This window comes from Thalassophryne amazonica, chromosome 9, assembly GCF_902500255.1.
Source record: "Thalassophryne amazonica chromosome 9, fThaAma1.1, whole genome shotgun sequence".
In the NCBI taxonomy this organism is placed as follows: Eukaryota; Metazoa; Chordata; class Actinopteri; order Batrachoidiformes; family Batrachoididae; genus Thalassophryne; species Thalassophryne amazonica.
Genome location: NC_047111.1, coordinates 73,669,439 through 73,691,453, shown reverse-complemented (window position 1 = coordinate 73,691,453; position 22,015 = coordinate 73,669,439). Strand labels below are relative to the sequence as shown.

General features: G+C 40.7%; 1 protein-coding gene across 1 annotated transcript in view; it reads right to left on the bottom strand.

The window, feature by feature from the left end:
- pitpnab (phosphatidylinositol transfer protein, alpha b) overlaps positions 1–22,015 on the bottom strand; it is a 58,672-nt gene that overhangs the window by 3,668 nt on the left and 32,989 nt on the right. Inside the window, exons 3-11 of the mRNA XM_034178367.1 lie at positions 21,064–21,209; positions 16,237–16,328; positions 13,905–13,912; positions 12,428–12,502; positions 11,168–11,251; positions 10,699–10,776; positions 3,476–3,586; positions 3,023–3,145; positions 1,216–1,296 (exon numbers count right to left, since the gene is read on the bottom strand). Coding sequence (XP_034034258.1) covers positions 1,249–1,296; positions 3,023–3,145; positions 3,476–3,586; positions 10,699–10,776; positions 11,168–11,251; positions 12,428–12,502; positions 13,905–13,912; positions 16,237–16,328; positions 21,064–21,209 — 765 coding nt within the window. The 3' untranslated portion in view covers positions 1,216–1,248. The remainder of the gene's footprint in view (positions 1–1,215; positions 1,297–3,022; positions 3,146–3,475; positions 3,587–10,698; positions 10,777–11,167; positions 11,252–12,427; positions 12,503–13,904; positions 13,913–16,236; positions 16,329–21,063; positions 21,210–22,015) is intronic.

Sequence of the window (22,015 nt, the reverse complement as noted above, 5' to 3'; positions counted from 1 at the left end):
AGAAAGACATAGAAGAAAATGGAAAACCACCATTCAAATGGATCAATGAATATCCAGAATGGCAAAAACTCAGCCAATGTTGAGGCTCCAGGGTGATCAAAGAAGGTCTAAAGTTACTGTGAATACTGTAACAATTAGAAGATGCCTACATGAAGCCAAGTTATGAGCAAGAAGCCCCCACAAAGTGCCATTGTTGAAAAAAATGACACATACTGAACAGGATACAATTTGCCAAAGAGCACACTGACTGGCCTAGAGAGAATTGGCGCAACATTTAGACTGATGAAAGCAACAGTTTGTCAAACGGCCCCCAAAAGCTGAATTTGCACCACAGTACACTGTGAAGACACTGAAGCGTGGTGGAGCAAGCATCATGATATGGAGATGTTTCTCATACTATGGTGTCGGGCTTATAGATCACATACCAGGGGTCATGGATCAGTTTGAATATATCAAAATATTTGAAGAAATCATGTTGCCTTATCTGTGACAGACTGGCGTCCTGTCCTGGGTGTACCCCGCCTCACGCCCTATGACTGCTGGGATAGGCTCCAGCCCCCCCGCGACCCTTAATTGGACAAAGTGGTGGAAGATGAATAAATTAATGAATGTTGCCTTATTCTGAAGAGGAAATGCCATTGAAGTGGGTGTTTCAACAAGACAAAGACCCCAAACACACCAGCAAGTGAGTAGCATCTTGGTTTCAGACCAACAAGATTAACGTTATGGAGTGGCAAAAATGCTGTTTATGAGGCAACACCAAGAAATGCAGAGGAACTGTGGAACATAGTCCAATCATTCTGGGCTGGAATACCTGTTCACAGGTGGCAGAAGTTGGTCGAGTCCATGCAACACAGATGTGAAGCAGTTCTGAGAAACAGTGGCTATACAACTAATATTAGTTCAGTGATTCAAAGGAAAGATAAATCTTCAAGCATTTTTTCAGTTTATACAGTCAATGTTTGAATTTGTAAAGAAAAATGCAGACACTGCTATTTTTTGAACAGCCTAATATTCCTTTTTCTTCACTTCCTGTGAAGTAATAAATTTGATACTTTTTTCTTTCTGTTTTGATTTGGAATAGAATGTGCAGTGTTCCCAATGCATTTGTGTGTATGGAAATAAAAGCTATTATAAGGATTTTGAGCTTCACTCTCTTTTTAAAACACACTGCTATTATTTTTGAACAAAAACACAACATGAAATTTCTCTTACCTGATGAGCAGCATCATTCACAGTCCGATAGCCTCAGTCTTCTAGAGCCACCATCCCTTTCACAGGGTCCTTCACTCTCATCTGAGGTATGAGAGAAACACGCTGCAGGTGTTTGCAAACACTGATTATGGCCCCTTCACACATAACACGATTGAGGCCGATTGGCACACGAATGAGGATCCCAATGGCAGTCGTGAAAAATTGGAGCTGCCTTGAATGCCTCATCAGCAATCGGTGCAACCACTGGGCCACAGCACATGCACTCCACATTCGTGTCGCGCTTGTGCTGGAAACTCAGGCGAATGGCATCAAGATGAGGTCATACTGCCATCTGACCATGATCCCAACATTCATACAGCATGTTGTACACAGGTCGGACCATTCAGACCACAGTCGAGGGGCTGCACGAAATGATTGGCCACATCGCACCCTGGCTGAATGTGGTGAATGAGCTAGCCTTCACACCAGCGCGCAAATGAAGGTGAATGTTGACGAACAGCCATTCAATCCACGCTTGGCCAGAATTGAAGTGCCAACCACGGACTTCCAACAGCAGTTGCTGGGCACTTAGAAACTGTGGGGCCATTTGCGCAGCTGGAGCGCAGGACACCACAGGTGTCGAAAACTCAAAGGGCAGTCAGTGTGTCGTGTCCGGCTACAATCAACACAAATGGTGTGCAAGTCTGTCGTCATCCCCCCCACCCCCGCGCAGCAACATGACTGGCATGCAAGTGTGTCATCCCCCCCACACACAGACACACTACGATCTAACATTGTCAAGGTGCGGCTGAGGTGGCGAAGGCTCGAATGGTGGCTGGAGTGCAGCGCGATCGCTCTCCAGCGCAGTGCGCACATGATGGAATAGCTGACAGCTGTGGAACACCCATCATGGCATGTCCAGCATGTCTCGCTGGAGATGGAATCACCGGACAACAGCATGCTAACACCACTACAACAGAGATAAAAATAAAAACCCAACTGCTCCAGCTGCATCACAGCGCCAGCGCGCCATCCAACCGGACAGCCATGTCACGTGACAAGCGATCGCTGATGATCGCATGCCCACCGAGGCAATCAGATGATGCCAGCGTATGCGGTTGCACGGAAGCCGTCATATGATCACGTGTGTTCACCAAGGTGATGCAGCTGACCAATGTGTCATCGCTACTCAAAGCTGGAGAACACATATCGTGTAATGAAGAACATCACCTCTCAACACGCCATTGTGATGCACATATGTGGGCAGGCTCTCATGACATGGTGAAAAATAAAAACAGCTCACCGGCCCGCTGAGCCTCACGTGACACGCAACTGCACCATCCACAAGGTCTGTCTGTCATGTGACAGCCTGACTGACAGATCAGCGTGGGCAGCTCATTTGCCCCACATCCTGGAGCTGTGAGCCCATTTATGTGAGCACTTTGCTGCTTGCTCCAGACAGGTGGGCGTGTCACCGGTAACATGACTGTCTTTCATTTAAACAGTACATTCATTGCTCTTATAATGTTCTGTGCTCTCTCATTATTTGGTCCTTATACATTTTCTTCGGTTTATGTACATTTGTACAACATTTAATTGTTTCTGCTGTTGTGTAACCGTCGTCGCGGGATTGTACGGCATCTGTACATGGCTGTCTGCACGTCTGTCCCTGCCGACAGCGGCTGGAATTTTTCAAGGTTCGCCAATTTGTCCGGTTTCGGCCTCATTCGCCCAACTTCATGTTATGTGTGAAGGGGCCATTTACTCAAAGCTGGATTTACTCCTGTGTTACTTTATCAGTCTAGACTGAGAATACATCAGGATCTACCTCATCCAGCTCCTTGCGTGTCTCCTCCTCCATGCGACGAATGTCGTCCATGTTCAACTCGATCCACCTGTCAATCCAGCAGAATAGCTGGCGGTGGAAATTAGTGAACAAACGCTTCTCTTGCTGCCAAACCAAACAGAAGAAGGAAGACAAAAGTCATGGCTTGCATTTTTTAAATGGATCTACATGCTGCTTTACCCTGTTGATCCACAAGGGGGCTGTGTGACCTGCATGTAATTTAAAGCATGATCACCAGTCACACTATTATTTTAAAGCCAGTGTGCACTGTGTGCATGCACAGGATATAAAAGGGCGACTTTAACTGCAAACATAATAAATAACGTAAACTCCGGCAAAGGCCGTGCTAAAATTATTCCATCGATGTCTTGTTTGTCTGTGACAAACCAGTGTTAACTTAGCAGATACCAAAATGTACAGAACCCTAAAACAAACCTTTTGAATGAAGTTCTCCACTTTATTCTGTAGCCCCCACCACTTGAATTTGACAGTGACCAGTTTGTAGGCACACATGTGTGGGCAGTCCTTCTTGTTGGGAAGCTCCTTCTGCAAGCGCAGCAATCACAGTATGTTCAGACATTCAGCAGCATTTCAAAATATGCAGTTTTTCAGCCACACTGCAAACCCATGACTTAACAGAACTCAAAAAAAAAAAAAAAAAAAAAAAAAAAAAAAATTAAGACAACTGATTATCTTCGAAATTTTAAGTTAATCAGCTCAAAGTATTTCAGAGCTTATATGTGGAATACGTGATACAAGTACCTTTTGATTACAGCTAAATTAATGTGCTTAATAAGTCAACTCAAATGCTGCAGTATTACTATATGTAGTTTTTAAATTAAACTGATGTCACTGCTTTAACTTATGAAAAAAAAATCATGTGACTCCACACTTAAAAACTTTGTGGGAATTCATTACCTCCTATTACACATATACAACCCCTGGCAAAAATTATGGAATCACCGGCCTCGGAGGATGTTCATTCAGTTGTTTAAGTTTGTAGAAAAAAAAGCAGATCACAGACATGACACAAAACTAAAGTCATTTCAAATGGCAACTTTCTGGCTTTAAGAAACACTATAAGAAATCAAGAAAAAAAGATTGTTGCAGTCAGTAACGGTTACTTTTTTATACCAAGCAGAGGAAAAAAATATGGAATCACTCAATTCTGAGGAAAAAATTATGGAATCACCCTGTAAATTTTCATCCCCAAAACTAACACCTGCATCAAATCAGATCTGCTCGTTAGTCTACATCTAAAAAGGAGTGAACACACCTTGGAGAGCTGTTGTACCAAGTGGACTGACATGAATCATGGCTCCAACACGAGAGATGTCAATTGAAACAAAGGAGAGGATTATCAAACTCTTAAAAGAGAGTAAATCATCACGCAATGTTGCAAAAGATGTTGGTTGTTCACAGTCAGCTGTGTCTAAACTCTGGACCAAATACAAACAACATGGGAAGGTTGTTAAAGGCAAACATACTGGTAGACCAAGGAAGACATCAAAACGTCAAGACAGAAAACTTAAAGCAATATGTCTCAAAAATCGAAAAATGTACAACAAAACAAATGAGGAACGAATGGGAGGAAACTGGAGTCAACGTCTGTGACCGAACTGTAAGAAACCGCCTAAAGGAAATGGGATTTACATACAGAAAAGCTAAACGAAAGGCATCATTAACACCTAAACAGAAAAAAACAAGGTTACAATGGGCTAAGGAAAAGCAATTGTGGACTGTGGATGACTGGATGAAAGTCATATTCAGTGATGAATCTCGAATCTGCATTGGGCAAGGTGATGATGCTGGAACTTTTGTTTGGTGCCTTTCCAATGAGATTTATAAAGATGACTGCCTGAAGAGAACATGTAAATTTCCACAGTCATTTATGATATGGGACTGCATGTCAGGTAAAGGCACTGGGGAGATGGCTGTCATTACATCATCAATAAATGCACAAGTTTATGTTGATATTTTGGACAATTGAAAGGATGTTTGGGGATGATGAAATCATTTTTCAAGATGATAATGCATCTTGCCATAGAGCAAAAACTGCAAAAACATTCCTTGCAAAAAGACACATAGGGTCAATGTCATGGCATAGGGTCAATGTCAATGAGCAGATCTGATTTGATGCAGGTGTTAATTTGGGGGATGAAAATTTACAGGGTGATTCCATAATTTTTTCCTCAGAATTGAGTGATTCCATATTTTTTTTCCTCTGCTTGGTCTAAAAAAGTAACCGTTACTGACTGCCACAATCTTTTTTTCTTGATTTCTTATAGTGTTTCTTAAAGCCAGAAAGTTGCCATTTGAAATGACTTTAGTTTTGTGTCATGTCTGTGATCTGCTTTTTTTCTACAAAATTAAACAACTGAATGAACATCCTCTGAGGCCGGTGATTCCATAATTTTTGCCAGGGGTTGTAGTGCAGGAGATAACAGAATATTTGCAGAGGAATCCTTCAAATCCGGTTACAAGCACCAAAATTTGACTGTGTATACCTTTTGGTACATATTTTAGAAAAATAATGTTTGCCATTTGAATGCCATGTAATGCCATTTGAATTTTCAATAGGGGGCCAAGTAGGGGTCAACTGAAGAACTGCATAGGGGTACAAAAAATGTTCCAATCATATTGAAAGCTATACCACATTATGTGTCTGATCACAAAGATTCCAAAAAGGTAGAGTTTGGACCAGGGCTTAATTTGAGGGGGAGCAAGCCGGAGCGTGCTCCGGAACCTCTGACACTGGCTCTGCCAGCTATTTATACTGGATCCGTGATCCGCCACCTCTCGTGACTAACAAAATATAAAAAAAAAATCACAGCGATTGCTCTCACTGCCAATCACACCGCCGCCCTCATGTCTGCTGTGCAGAATTGCGCCAAATCTGGCAACAGGTCCAGAGGCTACGCTCGCTATTTTAATCCGGATGTTGACCGTAGCCGCAGAGCTCCGTGGCAACCGAGAGAGGACTTGGATTCTTTGCGGGTCCCGCATCCGTATTCCCGGAGGCAGTGAGTGAAGGGAGAGCCGCGCATTGTGTTCTGCGTGTGTCTGTTTATAATCTAGAAATAAGAAAAAAGAGAGTGTTTACACAAGAGAGAAAAGTGAGAAAATGTTAATGCCTGTTTGAGAAAAGTGTGTAGTGAGGGGTTTTACAGCCTTAAAACATCTATAATAGCGCTACTTCGCGGATTTCGTACCGCGTTCACACCGGGTGCAATCAGACGCTACAAATTCGCGGGGGTCGCGTGGCGACGGACGCGCCTCCTTCGCCCGGTGTGTCGCTCTGCTTGGGTGGACTGCGAAAATTCGCCCCGGTGCGTCATCAAATAGGAGGAGCTTCCATTCCGCTCGGCGTCAAGTCATCATGACGGACCTTGATCACACGGAGCGAGCTGTTGTGAAAAGTTCCCAATACAGAGATTATCATTATTTGCTGCAGGAGCTGCGTCTGGATGACGGCCGCTTTCAGCAGTCCTTCTGCCTCTGCAGGACCCAGTTTGAGGACCAACTGTCCCGTTCACGCTCACACATGTAAACAATTAAAAAAAAAAGAAACTCCGCTGCTTGCTGCAGCTCACTCTTCCCCCAAAAAACTCTGTCATAATTGTGTTTAGAAACCAGTCACCATTTGTTTTATTATACATCTGTGTAGTTCAGATTTTTTTTTGAGTGAGCGAGCGTGAGCATGCTGCAGCCCATTGACAGGCTACTCCCAGGTTGAAACGGACTGTCAGATTAGAACACGCAGTGGGCGATCTGACTGTCATGTGACCCACATGAGCTCTGTTCCACATGTCAGTGCTGCAGTGCACCGTCCACAAGACAGGCATATTGGGTAGGACATGCACATGGGTTGACTGGATGCACCAGACCAGCAGATGTGGACATGATCAGAGCACACTGTTTCTCATTCATGTCATTTCATGACTGTATGTCTGTGACATCACCAGAGGAACAGACGGATCATATTTGTTTTGCCCGCTTGATAAATGTGGTGTTTTTATATGTTGTGTGATTTAAGTTTTTTGTAATACTTCCATGTCCTTCCTGATATGAGGCAGGTTCCTGCAGCTTTCAAAGGACAGCTCCGTAGCTCAGTGGTAAAGTTTCTGACTGGCAATCAGAGCTTTTGAAAGGTGCAGGTTCGAGTCCCATGGGTGGCATGTTTTTTTTGTTGTTGTTTCTTTGTTTTCACATAAGAAGTGTGATGTGGTCCCACAGGTACCAACTGGTTTTAATTTTTTATTTATTCCACATCACCGGCGCGATGTGGTTCCACAGGTACCAGCTGTTTTTTATTTTTTATTTATTCCACATCACCCGCGTGATGTGGTTCCACAGGTACCAGCTGGTTTTTATTTTTTATTTATTCCACATCAGAGGCGCAATGTGGTTCCACAGGTATCAGCTGGTTTTTATTTTTTATTTATTCCACATAAGCAGCGTGATGTGGTTCCACAGGTACCAGCTGGTTTTTATTTTTTATTTATTCCACATAAGCGGCGTGATGTGGTTCCACAGGTACCAGCTGGTTTTTATTTTTTTATTTATTCCACATAAGCGGCGCGATGTGGTTCCACAGGTACCAGCTGGTTTTTATTTTTTATTTATTCCACATAAGCGGCGCGATGTGGTTCCACACGTACCAGCTGGTTTTTATTTTTCATTTAGTCCACATAAGCGGTGGGATGTGGTTCCACAGGTATCAGCTGGTTTTTATTTTTCATTTATTCCACATAAGCGGTGCGATGTGGTGCACCTCGCACTGTGTTCCTGCTCGAAAGACATTGTCGCGTGCAAGAACTCTTGCGCCAGGATCGTGCATGCCTGCCCGTTGGTGTGATGCTTGGTGGTGTGCTAATTCAAACTGTTTTGCGCTGTTTCGCCGTATTAAACCAAACTTTGCACAATGTGTGATGGGTTCCTAATAAACTCAAAAGGCAGAAAATTGGTAAATGGTAAATGGTATTGCATTTGTGTAGCGCTTTTCCATGTGCATCACATGCTCAAAGCGCTTTACAATTATGCCTCCCATTTACCCCGATGTCAGGGTGCTGCCATACAAGGCGCTCACTACACACCGGGAGCAATAGGGGATTAAAGGCCATGCCCAAGGGCCCTTAGTGATTTTCCAGTCAGGCGGGGATTTGATTTGAAAATGTTTCTCTTACACAGTAATGAACCCCTTACAGACAAAAGGCTTAAACAGACTGGACAGGCAGAAGACTAAGATCATCTTCAACCACTAAGGTCGTCGGGGTCGCGAGTCATAGAGCATGAGGCAGGGTACACCCTGGACAGGACGCCAGTCTGTCGCACGGACACATATAGACAAACACCTTCAAACCTGCACACCTACAGACAATTTTTTAAAAGATGCCAACCCACCTAACCTGTGCGTCTTTGGATGTGGGAAGAAGCTGGACCCGAAGGGATCTCATGCAAACAAGGGGAGAACACACAAACTCCACACAGAAAGGCCACAAGCGGGAATCAAACCCATGACCTTCTTGCTGTGAGGCAACAGTGCTAAGCATTAAGCCACCATGCTGCCTAGCTGCCTTTATATGACACCTAAACAGATCCTTGTCATTGGATTGGTGGATTCCACGTCACGTGACATCTATTGTTTATCTCATTGCATGGGTGACATCACTAGCATGCATTTTTGATACTATTTTCTATGTATTTTTCTCCCTTCCATTCTGCATTGTTGCACGGCTCCGTTAGCTGGTGTAACAATGTTTCCATGATATGAGAATTTAAATTCAGCAGCCGCAATGTTCACTAGGACACCTTTAGCAGTTGTTGAAGCCAAGTCAGATGAAGAATTGGACAAGTTCTTGTTGCAAATTTTTGCTGGATTTACCTTTAGTCCATGATGGTGTTAGCGTTCTGATTCAGAACTGACTATCATACTTTTAGAGCCCATGTTGGAAAATCCCAGAGTTCCCCTGGCACCAGTGCAAGCTCCCTGACCTGAGCTAACAGCAGGCTTGGGGAGTAACGGAATACATGTAACGGCGTTACGTAATTAGGATACAAAAAAAGGTAACAGTGTTCCGCTACAGTTACAGAAAAAAAGACGTATTCAGATTACAGGTATATTTAGTAAAAATGGGGATTACTTCACAGGATTACAATTTTAATGCATTTTATGATATTATCTGTATATAATATTTTTTTTCTTTGAATCGAAAATGTTCCTTCATGCACAGCGACATGATGTCTCCTCACCGGGCAAAATATTGATGAAGTACCCGGATGTTAATGCATTTTCAATGGAGATCTGTGACTGGACACACTCAGAAAAATGCTCGCAAAATACGTGTTGTCAGGAAAAGTATTAAACTTACTCTGACACACACATTCACAAATATTAGTGTTGAAAGTTACACGGATCTGTGCTGTTCAAGCTGCTGAGCTGAGGCGTCCTGCTGCTGCTGTTCAACGCAGCTCCTAAAACCATTACAATACATTTATATACATATTATATTTTTACACAATTATCCTTTATTGACCGAGTTTCATTCATGAAGTCAGTGGTGTGTGTACACATCTCTATGTGTGGGTGTGACTGTGAGTGGCACAGCGCGGGTCATTATAATCTCATTATTTTAAGGTGCAAATTAAAAAAAAAAAAATCCCCAGTCTTGTCGAACAATTTTAATCACTAATGACAAGTATTTTAACTAGACACTGGTCTAGCAGTGGAAAATATCAACTAGACATAAGTGAAGAGTTAATGGTCCGTGTCATTGGGCAACACAGGTACGGCAGGAGACACACACCTGTTTATCTTCCAAATACCATGGACAAAGTGACAAGAAGAACCAAAACCACTTACTTATGGAAGGAAACATTGTCTCCCTTGTTCCTCCGTTTGTGGCTTTGCCAACATGCGCAGCTTTCCGGCATATTCCACCTGTTTCTTGAACTTCGATGCGCACAAATCACTAACTTGCCCGGAATTAAATTGGCGACCACGCCTCCTTACTGACAGGATTTATTTAATGGTTTTCATTATGCTGTTGTTCTTATTTTGAAAGGTTTGAAATGTTAAACATGGTGCGAATTTACTGAACATGTAGTAGACTTTTTTTGTTTTGTATATTGTTCTGCAAGCCACTTTTAATTACAAATTCATCCGCACACCGCCTGAGTTTTCATTATCCTTCATTTGTTTGACATTTTTTGTTGACAATTTAGCAGGTGAACACTGGGTGAGTTTAAAACAATATTGTGGGTGCTCTTAATTCATAATGTGAAGTAAAACAGAGCATGCCGTGTAAAAGAAACAGTTTTATTTTTGCTTAATAAATTGTACTATGTGGTCAAGACTATTTCTATTTAGTTTCTTTTGTCTGTATTAGCATATTTGATATTGGAGTAAAGTAATTGAAAGTAATCAAATTACATTACTTTAATAGTATGGTACTTGGATTACATTACTGATTACATTTTTCAACAGGTAACTAGTAACTGTATCGGAATACATTTTTAAAGTAACCCTCCCAACCCTGGCTAACAGTATCCTAGCAACAAGTTTCTCACTTTCACTTTGAAGTGTAGCAATTAACACTTACGTATTTGGCTTCTTCTTTTTATTCATTAACATGTAATTTTTTTGTGTGTGTGTGCACCTTCCAGTCTTTTCCAAGAGGGCCTCGACCTGTCTTCACTGACTTGAACTTGCAGGGGTCCTCCTCTGGCTTGTAGTCCTGAAGAGAGTGAGCAATAAAGAAAAGGAACAATGAACAGTATGACGCCGCACAGTCAACATGGGCGAAGTGCACTGGTTGGATTTTGAGAACAAATGTTGAAACACATTATTTCCTACCTGCAACCAACATTTAACTCTATTTTGTGTCACCATGTTAGAATCCTTTCTGTGTAAAAGTCACATCTTATACATGACAGAGGCCAACTCATATCCACAGTATTCCTTTGTTGAAGTTTTTCTCCAACGCTAATGTAGGTTTGACATATAAAGGCAAATGTGTGAAGCGCTTTGAGGCAACTCTATTGTGATTTGGTGCTATATAAATGAAAATAAATTGAAATTGAATTGAAATTGAACAAGAAGTGTAATAGTGTTAGTGAAATGTTCACCTTTGGTTCAACTTGGCTTCTATCTGCGATATCAATGTAGACAACATCCACTTTTTTCCAGGTTTCAGCATCAAGCCCATGCACCTGAAAAACCATAAAGAACAGCTAAAAGCAGGCAGAGGTTTTGTAGCAGTCATTTGGTCAAAAATGGCCCGATCAAGGCATTTTTTTAATTAATCGGTATCAGATAAATTAAATCTGAGTCACTAATTCTGTATATGTTCCCTCTCGCTTTGTTTCAAATGTGTGGTGCCAGCGGCGTGAACAGGCCATCAACGCTGTTGCTGACTTCACCACAGAGCTGTGGGGCACATTTTAGAATCAGATTAACACTCTCATTCACTTTAAATATGCAACAAGCCTATTGTATTCACACAGTGAGCATTAGTCTTGTGCTGTTTCATAAACCAAGTACCAAAGACAGCACTCTGTCAGTCAGTGTTGCCCTGTGGTGCTGCCACACTGTGTTTTAAAAACATATTTCATCCTCCTGTGCTTAAATATGCAACCTGTGTGTTTCTGATGGATGGTGTATGTGATATAACCTTCTTACCAGCCAATCAGGCAAGGCTTTCCACATAAATAACCACATTTTCTTCATTTTCTTGTCTTTCATGTTTCCTTCTTGTTAACAGAGAGTACAGGTACAAAGCCAAGAAGGGGGAGGGTTGGAGCCCCCCCCAACCACCCCCAGGAGTAAAAGTCCACTTATTTCAAAATAACAGTACTACTACTACTACTACTACTGCTGCTAATAATAATAATAAATTACAATGAATGCGTTCTACTCTGGTTTTAAAACTTTTACTCTGAAATGCCCTAGTTTTACAACTACAATGCTGCACTAAGCGGAACTGATCACTCAAAAAAGTTTGTATATTTCCTTTTAAAATAAATAAACAGACAAATTAAAACATTTAGGAGCAGCTTGGACTGAAGTTTTTTTGGCAGAGCTGGTAAAGTGTCAAACATATACACTGACTTTATTGGGTTTGCAGTGTGTCTCTGAAAGTGTAACACGATACAAATATCAGATTGGGACTCAATATCAGCAGATATCCAGTATTAATCAGGATAGTGTTTAAAAAGACCTGACCAGGATATCCCTAACAATAATAACAATTTACTCCAAACACATGCATTTGCTACAATATGACTTAAAATTATGAGTCTTTTGTAACATTTCAAAAGTATGTAAATACAACTGAAATATTCATAAGATTCAGATAAAGCAGCCGCATAACAATATTTACAAATTACATTTTCAAGGTGACCCATGTCAGGTTTGTGCCATGTCTCAATCTTGATCAGGAAGTTATCTTTCATATATTCATTCTGCAGAGAAAAGAAAAAGAACAGAATGAAGGCAGAAACATTATTCCACAGCAAACACAACATTTATGGCCCCTTCACACATAGTGCGAAGTTTGGTTGAAGTGTGCACGAAATGCGGCTGAAGCAGGAACTGTGTGCAAAATATGCAAAATCGTCCCTGCCTCGAATGCCTTGTACACCTGTTGCTACAAGTATTTGCGCACACCAGCGGCTGAAAGACAGAGTGTGCGGCGTGCTGTGCGAACCCATTGATCCCTCTTGCGGCAGGCAGGTGTCGGCCAAATTCCACCTGACACGCACGAACATCTAACACCGCTCATTTGGCACTTAGAAAATGTGTGGCCATTTGCAGCATTAACACAACAACAGTCTGTAGACAATCACTGTCGTGCTGGCAGTGAAATTTGTCTAAGTTTCCCATGAATGTGGCTTTGGTGTGTGCGCTGAACTGACAGGTGTTTGCCACCCAGAAGCAGCTGTGGAGATCTGTCATTCTGGACATCTTAGCTGAACAACAAGGGCTGTGTTTGGATGGACATGGACTAACAACTGCCCACTGTGATGCGCATGTCTGTTTGCTGTCATCATGTGGACATAAATAAAAACATATATTGCTGTGGTGATTGACAGGCTGCCAACAGGCCCGTCAGATCAGAACACACAGTGGATGACCTGACTTTCATGTCAGCCACATGAGCTCTGTTCCATATGACGTATTGTCAGTTCTGTTGCGCCGTTCACAAGACAATGCCCAACACACACCAGCAGATGTGGACATGAGAAGAGCGGACTGCTTCTCATTCATGTCATTTCATCACTGTATGTCTGTGACCATGGGTCATGTACAGAGGAACAGACAGATCATATTTGTATTGCCCGCTTGATAAGAGGGATTCAATATCAAAAACTGTATGGTTTTATTTATTTTTTTAAATACGTCCATCTCTTTTTTGATTTCAGGTATTTTCCCCACACCATGTACAGCTCAGTGACAGTGGCTCAGCGGTAAAGTTTCGGGCTGCAATCAGTAAAGTGCAGGTACGAATCCTGTGGGTGTTTTTTTTTATTCCACTTCAGCAGCGCGATGTGGTTCCACAAGTACCAGCTGGTTTTTATTTTTTATTTAATCCACATCAGTGGTGCAATGTGGTGCACCTCGATTGTGCACACCTGCCTATCGGCGCAATATTTTGTGGTGCGCTAACTGGAACTATACCATGCTGTTTCGCCGTATTCAAACAAACTTTGCACTATGTGTGAAGGGGCCTTTAACACTCAAATCAGACAACAATCAAATTTCTTCCTCAACTTTCAACTTAGATTGTTTCTTCTGTCTCCACCACAGTTTTGTGTGTTTGTTGTGTCAATGTACTTAAGCCCGGAAGAAGAGAATTGTACTCACGGTGATAACTGCAGAATCAGGTGAAACATCAGCACAGCAGCAAAGAGAAAGAAAAAGATTGTGGTTACAGTAATGCGCAGGAGAAAAGAACCATTATGTACCTACTTTACAACGTTTGTTACTTCTTGAACAGTGTGTGTGCCGCATTTGTTGGTCTTATGTGTTTGGATGACAGATGGTTTTCTAGTCACTGACAGCATGTGATCAGCCTGTAAGGCTCAAGTGACGGCACAATATTTCTCTGTAAATTATTCAACTACTCCTTCAAGGTGACAGAAAAAAGAAAGAAAGAAAGAAAGAAAATATTTGGTGAAATAATTTGAGTTACATGTATTCACACATTTTCACAATTAAAAAAGAGAAAAAATAAAATGTTGAATAAAATTGCTTGCATTGTGTGTTTTAGTTTACTTTGGAGTTACAAATTTAGTAAACAAAGCCTTTTAGCTCGGAAAAAGTCCTGACAAATTATAACTCCACCTAGGAGTTGGGACATAACCTAATATCATGATGCTATTATATCACAGTTTTACTGACGCTGCACTATATGACCCCTTTAAGAGTTATCTTATTTGAGCATAATCTGGACTATTTTCATTTTCAAATCTGCAACTTCAAAGTTAAAGTATGGACAAAATCCTTCATGAATCAAAGATTTTTACAATTTTCTATCTAATAAAACAGGTGATTTCACTGATTAGCTCATCTACCTGCCTGAAGAGTTGAATTAGTTAGAATCAGCTCGTTCAATGGGTGGATGGAACAAGCATGTAGAAGGACTTTTGCTCACTGAAGCTGAGGTTACCCACCACTGCTGTTATGATTCCATGTGAGAACAACTTCATACCAAGTTATATCTATAAGAAAAGCACTTAATAGGTGTTTTGACTCATGTGTGGAGCTCAGCAAAATGGATATTTGGCATAATTTTATGTTATTTCATTGGTGCCATTAAAAACTTTCTACCCTGTCAGAGGTTTTGTACGGAACCCGGGAGAGGTCACTTAAAGTGATATACAGTGGTCCCTCGCTATAACACGGTTCACCTTTCGCGGCCTAGCAGTTTCGCGGATTTTTTTAGTCCAATTTTGCATGCTTTTTTTTTTTTTACAGCGCATTGTGTTCTGTGTCCTCATCAAGGAGGCCGGTCGTGGCACCGCAAAGGCAGAGCACGCGTATTGTGTTCTGCGTGTCTGTTTATAAGAATCTTCTCACCCAGAAGAAAAAAGAGCGCCAACAACTACCCATAACTGTGTTCTTCACTCGGAAAAAGACACCTGCACCGAAGAAAAAGACGCGACAGCGGAGCGGCGCCAGGACGAAGAGGCGCGATCAGAGGAACTGTGACATACTGGTCAGTCACTATTAATAATTTCTTCTGTGTCCAACCTCGTATGTTGATCGCTAAAATTAAATTTGTTAGTTCTAAAAGCCATCATAATTATTTATAGGAAAACGTTCTATTTTTATTTCTCAAACAAATGTTTGGGCCTGAAAACAGGCTGGTCTTATTTTTCTACTAAGGTTTGAACTTTGAGAATGTTTACACACGAGAGAAAAGTGAGAAAATATTAATGCCTGTTTGAGAAAAGTGTATAAAGTGTGTAGTGAGGGGTTTTACAGCCTTAAAACGTCTATAATAATTGTAAAAAAATAACGCTGACTACTTTGCAGATTTCACCTATTGCTGGCTATTTTTTACAACGTAACTCCCGCAATAAACGAGGAACCACTGTATATATATATTTTTTGGCCATGATAATTTATACGCACATTTTTCTTTAACTGAACCTTCGAATTAATAAAACGTGCGCACATTTTACTTTTTCTCTGGCAGTGATAATTTGTGAACACGTTTTCCTTTAATTGGGCCCTCAAATTAATAAAATGTGAGCACATTATAGGCCCAAACTGAGCTCTCAAAATACGTATTTCATGCTCACATTAAGTCATTTCTGACATTTTCTCACAGTTCGCTGTCACAAGCTACTGTACGGAGATTTAGGCTCTGGAATCAATAACTCTAAAACGAATCACTGTTTTAAATTAAAGATGCACACACGCTCTCCACATGCAAAACATTTGGCGATGACATTTCTAGGGCTCCGTAGTTCTGTACTATTTTAGAGGGAAAAAAACTGATTTCTCACATTACTGACCATATTGTACAATCCACATGATGGCACACGCTCACAACGGTGATGACTGTGCCAACACTAAAATCAAGGATTGCAATATTCCTTTTCACAGACATTTCTCCACTTTTAAAGAAGATACCGTGCACAATTAGTTCATATTGCACATTAGCTATGTTTATGTGTTGGTGCGTTACCTGTGCGACAGTATGGATATGCATTCCAGGCTTTTTCATGGATGTTGAGAGCTGATGATGGAGCCAACATTCTGACAAATGACGGCACTTTACTGGAGGACAGGAGGAGGAAGAAGGTAAATCTCACACATAAAACCATGTTCAAGTGCATTTTAGAAAATTTCATTTACATCTATTTATAAAGTAAGAAGAGTCTGTGTGAGTGCAAGTATGTGGCTCGCATATCTCTCAGTTTGTCAGATTGGCCTCAGTTTTCAGATATGGCTGATGTGCATTCCAAAATTTTGAAAATTTTGGGAATAAATTTTCAAAGCCTTCATTTTGAATCCTTTATTTTGATTAACATTATAACATTTGTACTTCCAAGATGGCGTTGCTCATGATGTTACTGGTAGCAAAGTTAAACAATAGATACTTTATGTTGCTTGAACCATTTCACACTGAAACATTTAATACCAGCACCTCGGGTAGTACTTCTACTGTGAATAGCATACTGTCAGTGTTCTTTGCAACTGAGGTTAACTTGACAACACTGAGGAGACGTTAGCTAAAATCCATTTTTTTTGCTAACATCAACAAATTTCCCACTATTTGTACAATATGTCAGTAAGTACATAAGCTGAATAAAATCTTATATTTTCCCACAATTTGTACAATATTTCAGTAAGTACATAAGCTGAATAAAATATTTTATTATATTGAGGCTTTTCAGGTTTCAAATCCCGCAAAACCTCGGAGAGGTCGCCGCGCTACGAGATCTCAGTAACACTGAGAATTGCATTGATACGCTCTGATCAGGCTGCACTTTAACCGCTGCACACGGACAACACCATTAACATCGCAACATAAAACTATTTTTATATTGTGCCTAAAACTCTTGTGAATATATTCTCTGGGTTTTTAGACGTTGTTATTGCATTTGTTTTATGTAAACATGGGAGAATCACAGACTGTCTCTCCGTTATTTTCAATGGGAGCTGCTGTGAGCTATGATCGTTTCCTGTTCATGTCGTTCTGGGTGAAAGTGAAGTTTGCTCTTTAACGTCTTGATTATTGTTCTTTACAACACTGTTTGTCATCTTTGTTCCAGACTAATATATATAATACGTCTGAAATTCAGTATGCGCTTATTAAATTCCATGCAGATTAAACGTACCAGACACGGATTTATATATATATATATATATATATATACATACACACTCTTACAGTTGTTGTTTAATATGACATGTACATGGTGGTCACAGGCAGCATTTAAATTTTAACAGTGTGGTTGGGGGGATGGGGAGGTACTTTTTACCTTGACTGAGGGTCAAAAGTCATAAATTCTGAATGGCTTTATATCTTCTTGTAATAAAATGCTAGTAAAAATCATATACAGTGAGGAAAATAAGTATTTGAACACCCTGCGATTTTGCAAGTTCTCCCACTTAGAAATCATGGAGGGGTCTGAAATTTTCATCTTAGGTGCATGTCCACTGTGAGAGACATAATCTAAAAAAATCCGGAAATCACAATGTATGATTTTTTTAAAATAATCTATTTGTATGTTACTGCTGCAAATAAGTATTTGAACACCTGTGAAAATCAATGTTAATATTTGGTACAGTAGCCTTTGTTTGCAATTACAGAGGTCAAATGTTTCCTGTAGTTTTTCACCAGGTTTTCACCCACTGCAGCAGGGATTTTGGTCCACTCCTCCATACAGATCTTCTCCAAATCTTTCAGGTTTGGAGTTTCAGCTCCCTCCAAAGATTTTCTATTGAGTTCAGGTCTGGAGACTGGCCAGGCCACTCCAGGACCTTGAAATGCTTCTTACGGAGCCCCTCCTTAGTTGCCCTGGCTGTGTGTTTGGGGTCATTGTCATGCTGGAAGACCCAGCCATGACCCATCTTCAATGCTCTTACTGAGGGAAGGAGGTTGTTTGCCAAATCTCGCAATACATGACCCCATCCATCCTCCGTCAATACGGTGCAGTTGTCCTGTCCTCTTTGCAGAAGAGCACCCCCAGAGTATGATGTTTCCATCCCCATGCTTCACGGTTGGGATGGTTTTCTTGGGGTTGTTCTCATCCTCTAAACATGGTAAGTGGAGTTGATTCCAAAAAGCTCTATTCTGGTCTCATCTGACATGGCCTTCTCCCATGCCTCCTCTGGATCATCCAGATGGTCACTGGTGAACTTCAAACAGGTCTGGACATTTGCTGGCTTGAGCAGGGGGACCTTGCTGCCCTGCAGGATTTTAAACCATGACAGCATCATGTGTTACTAATGTAATCTTTGTGACTGTGGTCCCAGCTCTCTTCAGGTCATTGGCCAGGTCCTCGTGTGTAGTTCTGAGCTTTCTCAGAATCATCCTTACCCCACAAAGTAAGATCTTGCATGGAATCCCAGACAGATGGAGACTGACAGTCATCTTGTGTTTCTTCCACTTTCTAATAACTAATCATAACAGTTGTCGTCTTCTACCAAGCTGCTTGTCTGTTGTCCTGTAGTCCATCCCAGCCTTGTGCAGGTCTACAGTTTTGTCCCTGGTGTCCTTAGACAGCTCTTTGGTCTTGGCTATGGTGGACAGGTTGGAGTGTGATTGATTGAGTGTGTGAACAGGTGTCTTTTATACAAGTAACAAGTTCAAACAGGTGTAATTAATACTGGGCTTCTAAAAGAAAAATTAACAGGTCTGTGAGAGCCAGAATTCTTGCTGGTTGGTAGGGGTTCAAATACTGATTTGCAACAGTAACATACAAATAAATTATTTTAAAAAAATGTGATTTCCGGATTTTTTTTTTTTAGATTATGTCTCTCACAGTGGACATGCACCTAAGATGAAAATTTCAGACCCCTCCATGATTTCTAAGTGGGAGAACTTGCAAAATCGCAGGGTGTTCAAATGTTTATTTTCCTCACTGTATATATGTTGTTGTCATTAGAAGACTAGCAGTAATATTACAGTGGAAAAAGCAGCAAGGTAAATGACCACAATGGCAAGGCATACTTCAGATTTATATTTTAATACATAAGGATTTTTTTTATCCAGGCATGTATGGGTTCATTAGAGCTTTTAATAAGCTTGAATACAACTTACAAGGATTCATTTATAAAAATCCATCAAGAATTATGATGGCAGGAAAAAAAAATACAGTAAATTCCCCAAACACAGTAAAATCCCCAAATTTCCACACTTTACATAAAACATTTTTTCTACACAGGCATGTATGGGTTCATTAGAAAGAGCACTTAAAGGGTTTTAAAACAAGCCTACTTTTATTAAAATCGGTTAACAAATAGCGGCAACAGAGCGAGAAAAGCACCACAGTTTGTCATAATTTCCCCAAATTTCTGCATTTTACTTAAAAGGTTTTTTTTTCACCCACACAGGTTCATTGGAAAGAGCTTTCAAAGGGCTTTGAAACAAGCCTACATTTATTAAAATCCATAAAGAAATAGTGACGCTAGTGCAAAAATAGCGGTCAGTTTATTATTTATGATCTGCACATTTCCACCCTTAGTAATGGCGCTTTCTTGTCCTGAGCGACGCTAATAGATTGAGGCGCGCACGTCCATTCCAGATCTCTATTTCCGTGGGGTATTTTCCCATATCTGGACCAGTTACCATGACAATCGTTCCACAACGTGTATTTTCATTACAAACCAGGAAGCTATAAACATTTCAGTAAGTACATAAGCTGAATAAAATCATATACTTTCCCACAATTTGTACAATATTTCAGTAAGTACATAATCTGAATAAAATCTTTTAGTATATAGCTGTGATGCTACGCGTGCTCTGATTGGCTGATTACCGGTCAGGTATTTTCCCATATCTGGACCAGTTACCATGACAATCGGTCCACAATGTGTATTTTCATTACAAACCAGGAAGCTATAAACACGATTAGAAAAACAAAGTCAGACATGAACATACTCCATAAATATCTAAACAGCATCAGAAAAAACACACAGATCAAAAGCTTACCAGCTAACGACCGGACCATCTGTTAGCAAGTTCTACGTGGAGGTGAAGAAAGTAAACAGGTCTGACTATCTGCCACCAGCAGCTTTCATATTCGATACTGTAAGTCTGCGTGTTTATTTATATATAGATATAGATATATAGATAGATAGATATATCTATATCTATATATATAATAAATTAATTATTAACCTCGCTTGCTTGGTCTGTACGGGGATATCAGACCTCCGTGTTTGTCGCATGGATCTCGCTAATGCTCGGTCTGTACTGACAACACGTCTGTCTGATATTTCCCCGTATAGACCTCGCAGTAGGTTAATAATCCTTTAATATTTGCCGTGAGTTCACGTTTAAATAAACTGTGTTCAGGAGGTGGGATACTTGATTTCCTGTTTCAAATCTTCTAAATTTTCTGTTTAATTTTATCAGAGTCTCTTCCAATAGCCTATTAAATAGGAATCCTTGCATTTTCATATAATTGATAATAAACAGATTTTTTTACTATAAGTACTATATTCAAATAATAATATAACACAAGTACACCTCTTTGTGCATCCCACCTTCAAACACAGCCTCATACGACCATCCATGACAAATCTACTTGAGCTCCCAGTTTATAAGAATACAAACTTCCTACGGGCACTGCACTGGTATGCTTAATTCTGTTCCAATCCGTTCGGACTAGTTCACAGCTGTCAAGAGAAATATCTTAGATGTTCCTGCAGCGTGATGATAGCTTGGAGGCGAGCAGCCAGGGAGTGTGGCCCAACAGTCTGATTGAACTTTTTGCTGAGCTCCATAAGTTTCTTGTCCTAGTTAGGTTTTTTTAACAAATCATGATGAGCAAACGCTTACCTCTGCAAATGGTAGATTTTGTGTGTATACTGTCCCTTCTCCCCATCCTTCTCATAAGGCTCATTTTTTAGCACCTCCACTCCTTCGCCTCCGCCTGTCTCATTCTTACTGGCTTCAGCTACGGAGTAGAGCTGCCCGACTTGATACTGAAACAAAAGAAACACAGATTTATCAGAAACACAATTTTGTTCCACCTCATAGTCACAGATCCAGTCTGTGTAATTCACCACTCCATCTCCACTGATCTGCTCATCTTTCTGAAACTTTTGCTTCACACTTTCTTGTCACAGGCTCCTCATAGTATCTCCTACCATCTCATTACACTTTCATGTCCTTTTCTTCTAAATGCATAAATCCTTTTTGTCTTTTTTGTTGTGCAGCTTGACATCCACTATTACCTTTGGCACCTGATTTTCATCTGACAGGAAAAATATTTTAATCTCCTTTATGTGTGTATTTTTAGCCTTAAGTATCATGTAAAATGCAGTGAGTGGATGAAGAGGTGGATAAATGTATCTACGTTTTTGACACAGTAACTCAAAAACAATAAATGCGATCCAATCATCTTGCATGTCACAAATTTAAAAGTACACACTATTAGGATAAAGTGATTAGATGATAATTAAAACTGATTCACCAGATCAAGCTAAAAGCAACTTTGATTGTGCAATACGCCAGTGAAGCGTTTACAACCTGAACACTCCCACCTACTGGAGATGTCTGGGCTTGCTGCAGAGAATAATCTTATCGTGTATGATGGAAATTTGGGGAGCAGTGGTAGTGCTCTTGCCTCCCAAATAGAGGGTCTCTGTTTCAAAGTCATCCATGCTCCATTCTCCATGTACATCTAGAGCACCGTCAGGAAAAAAAACATGTGGGATCCCCTGTGACAACACCAGGAGCAGCCAGCAAAAAAACAACAACAAGTAAGCAAACACAAAAACAACCCACA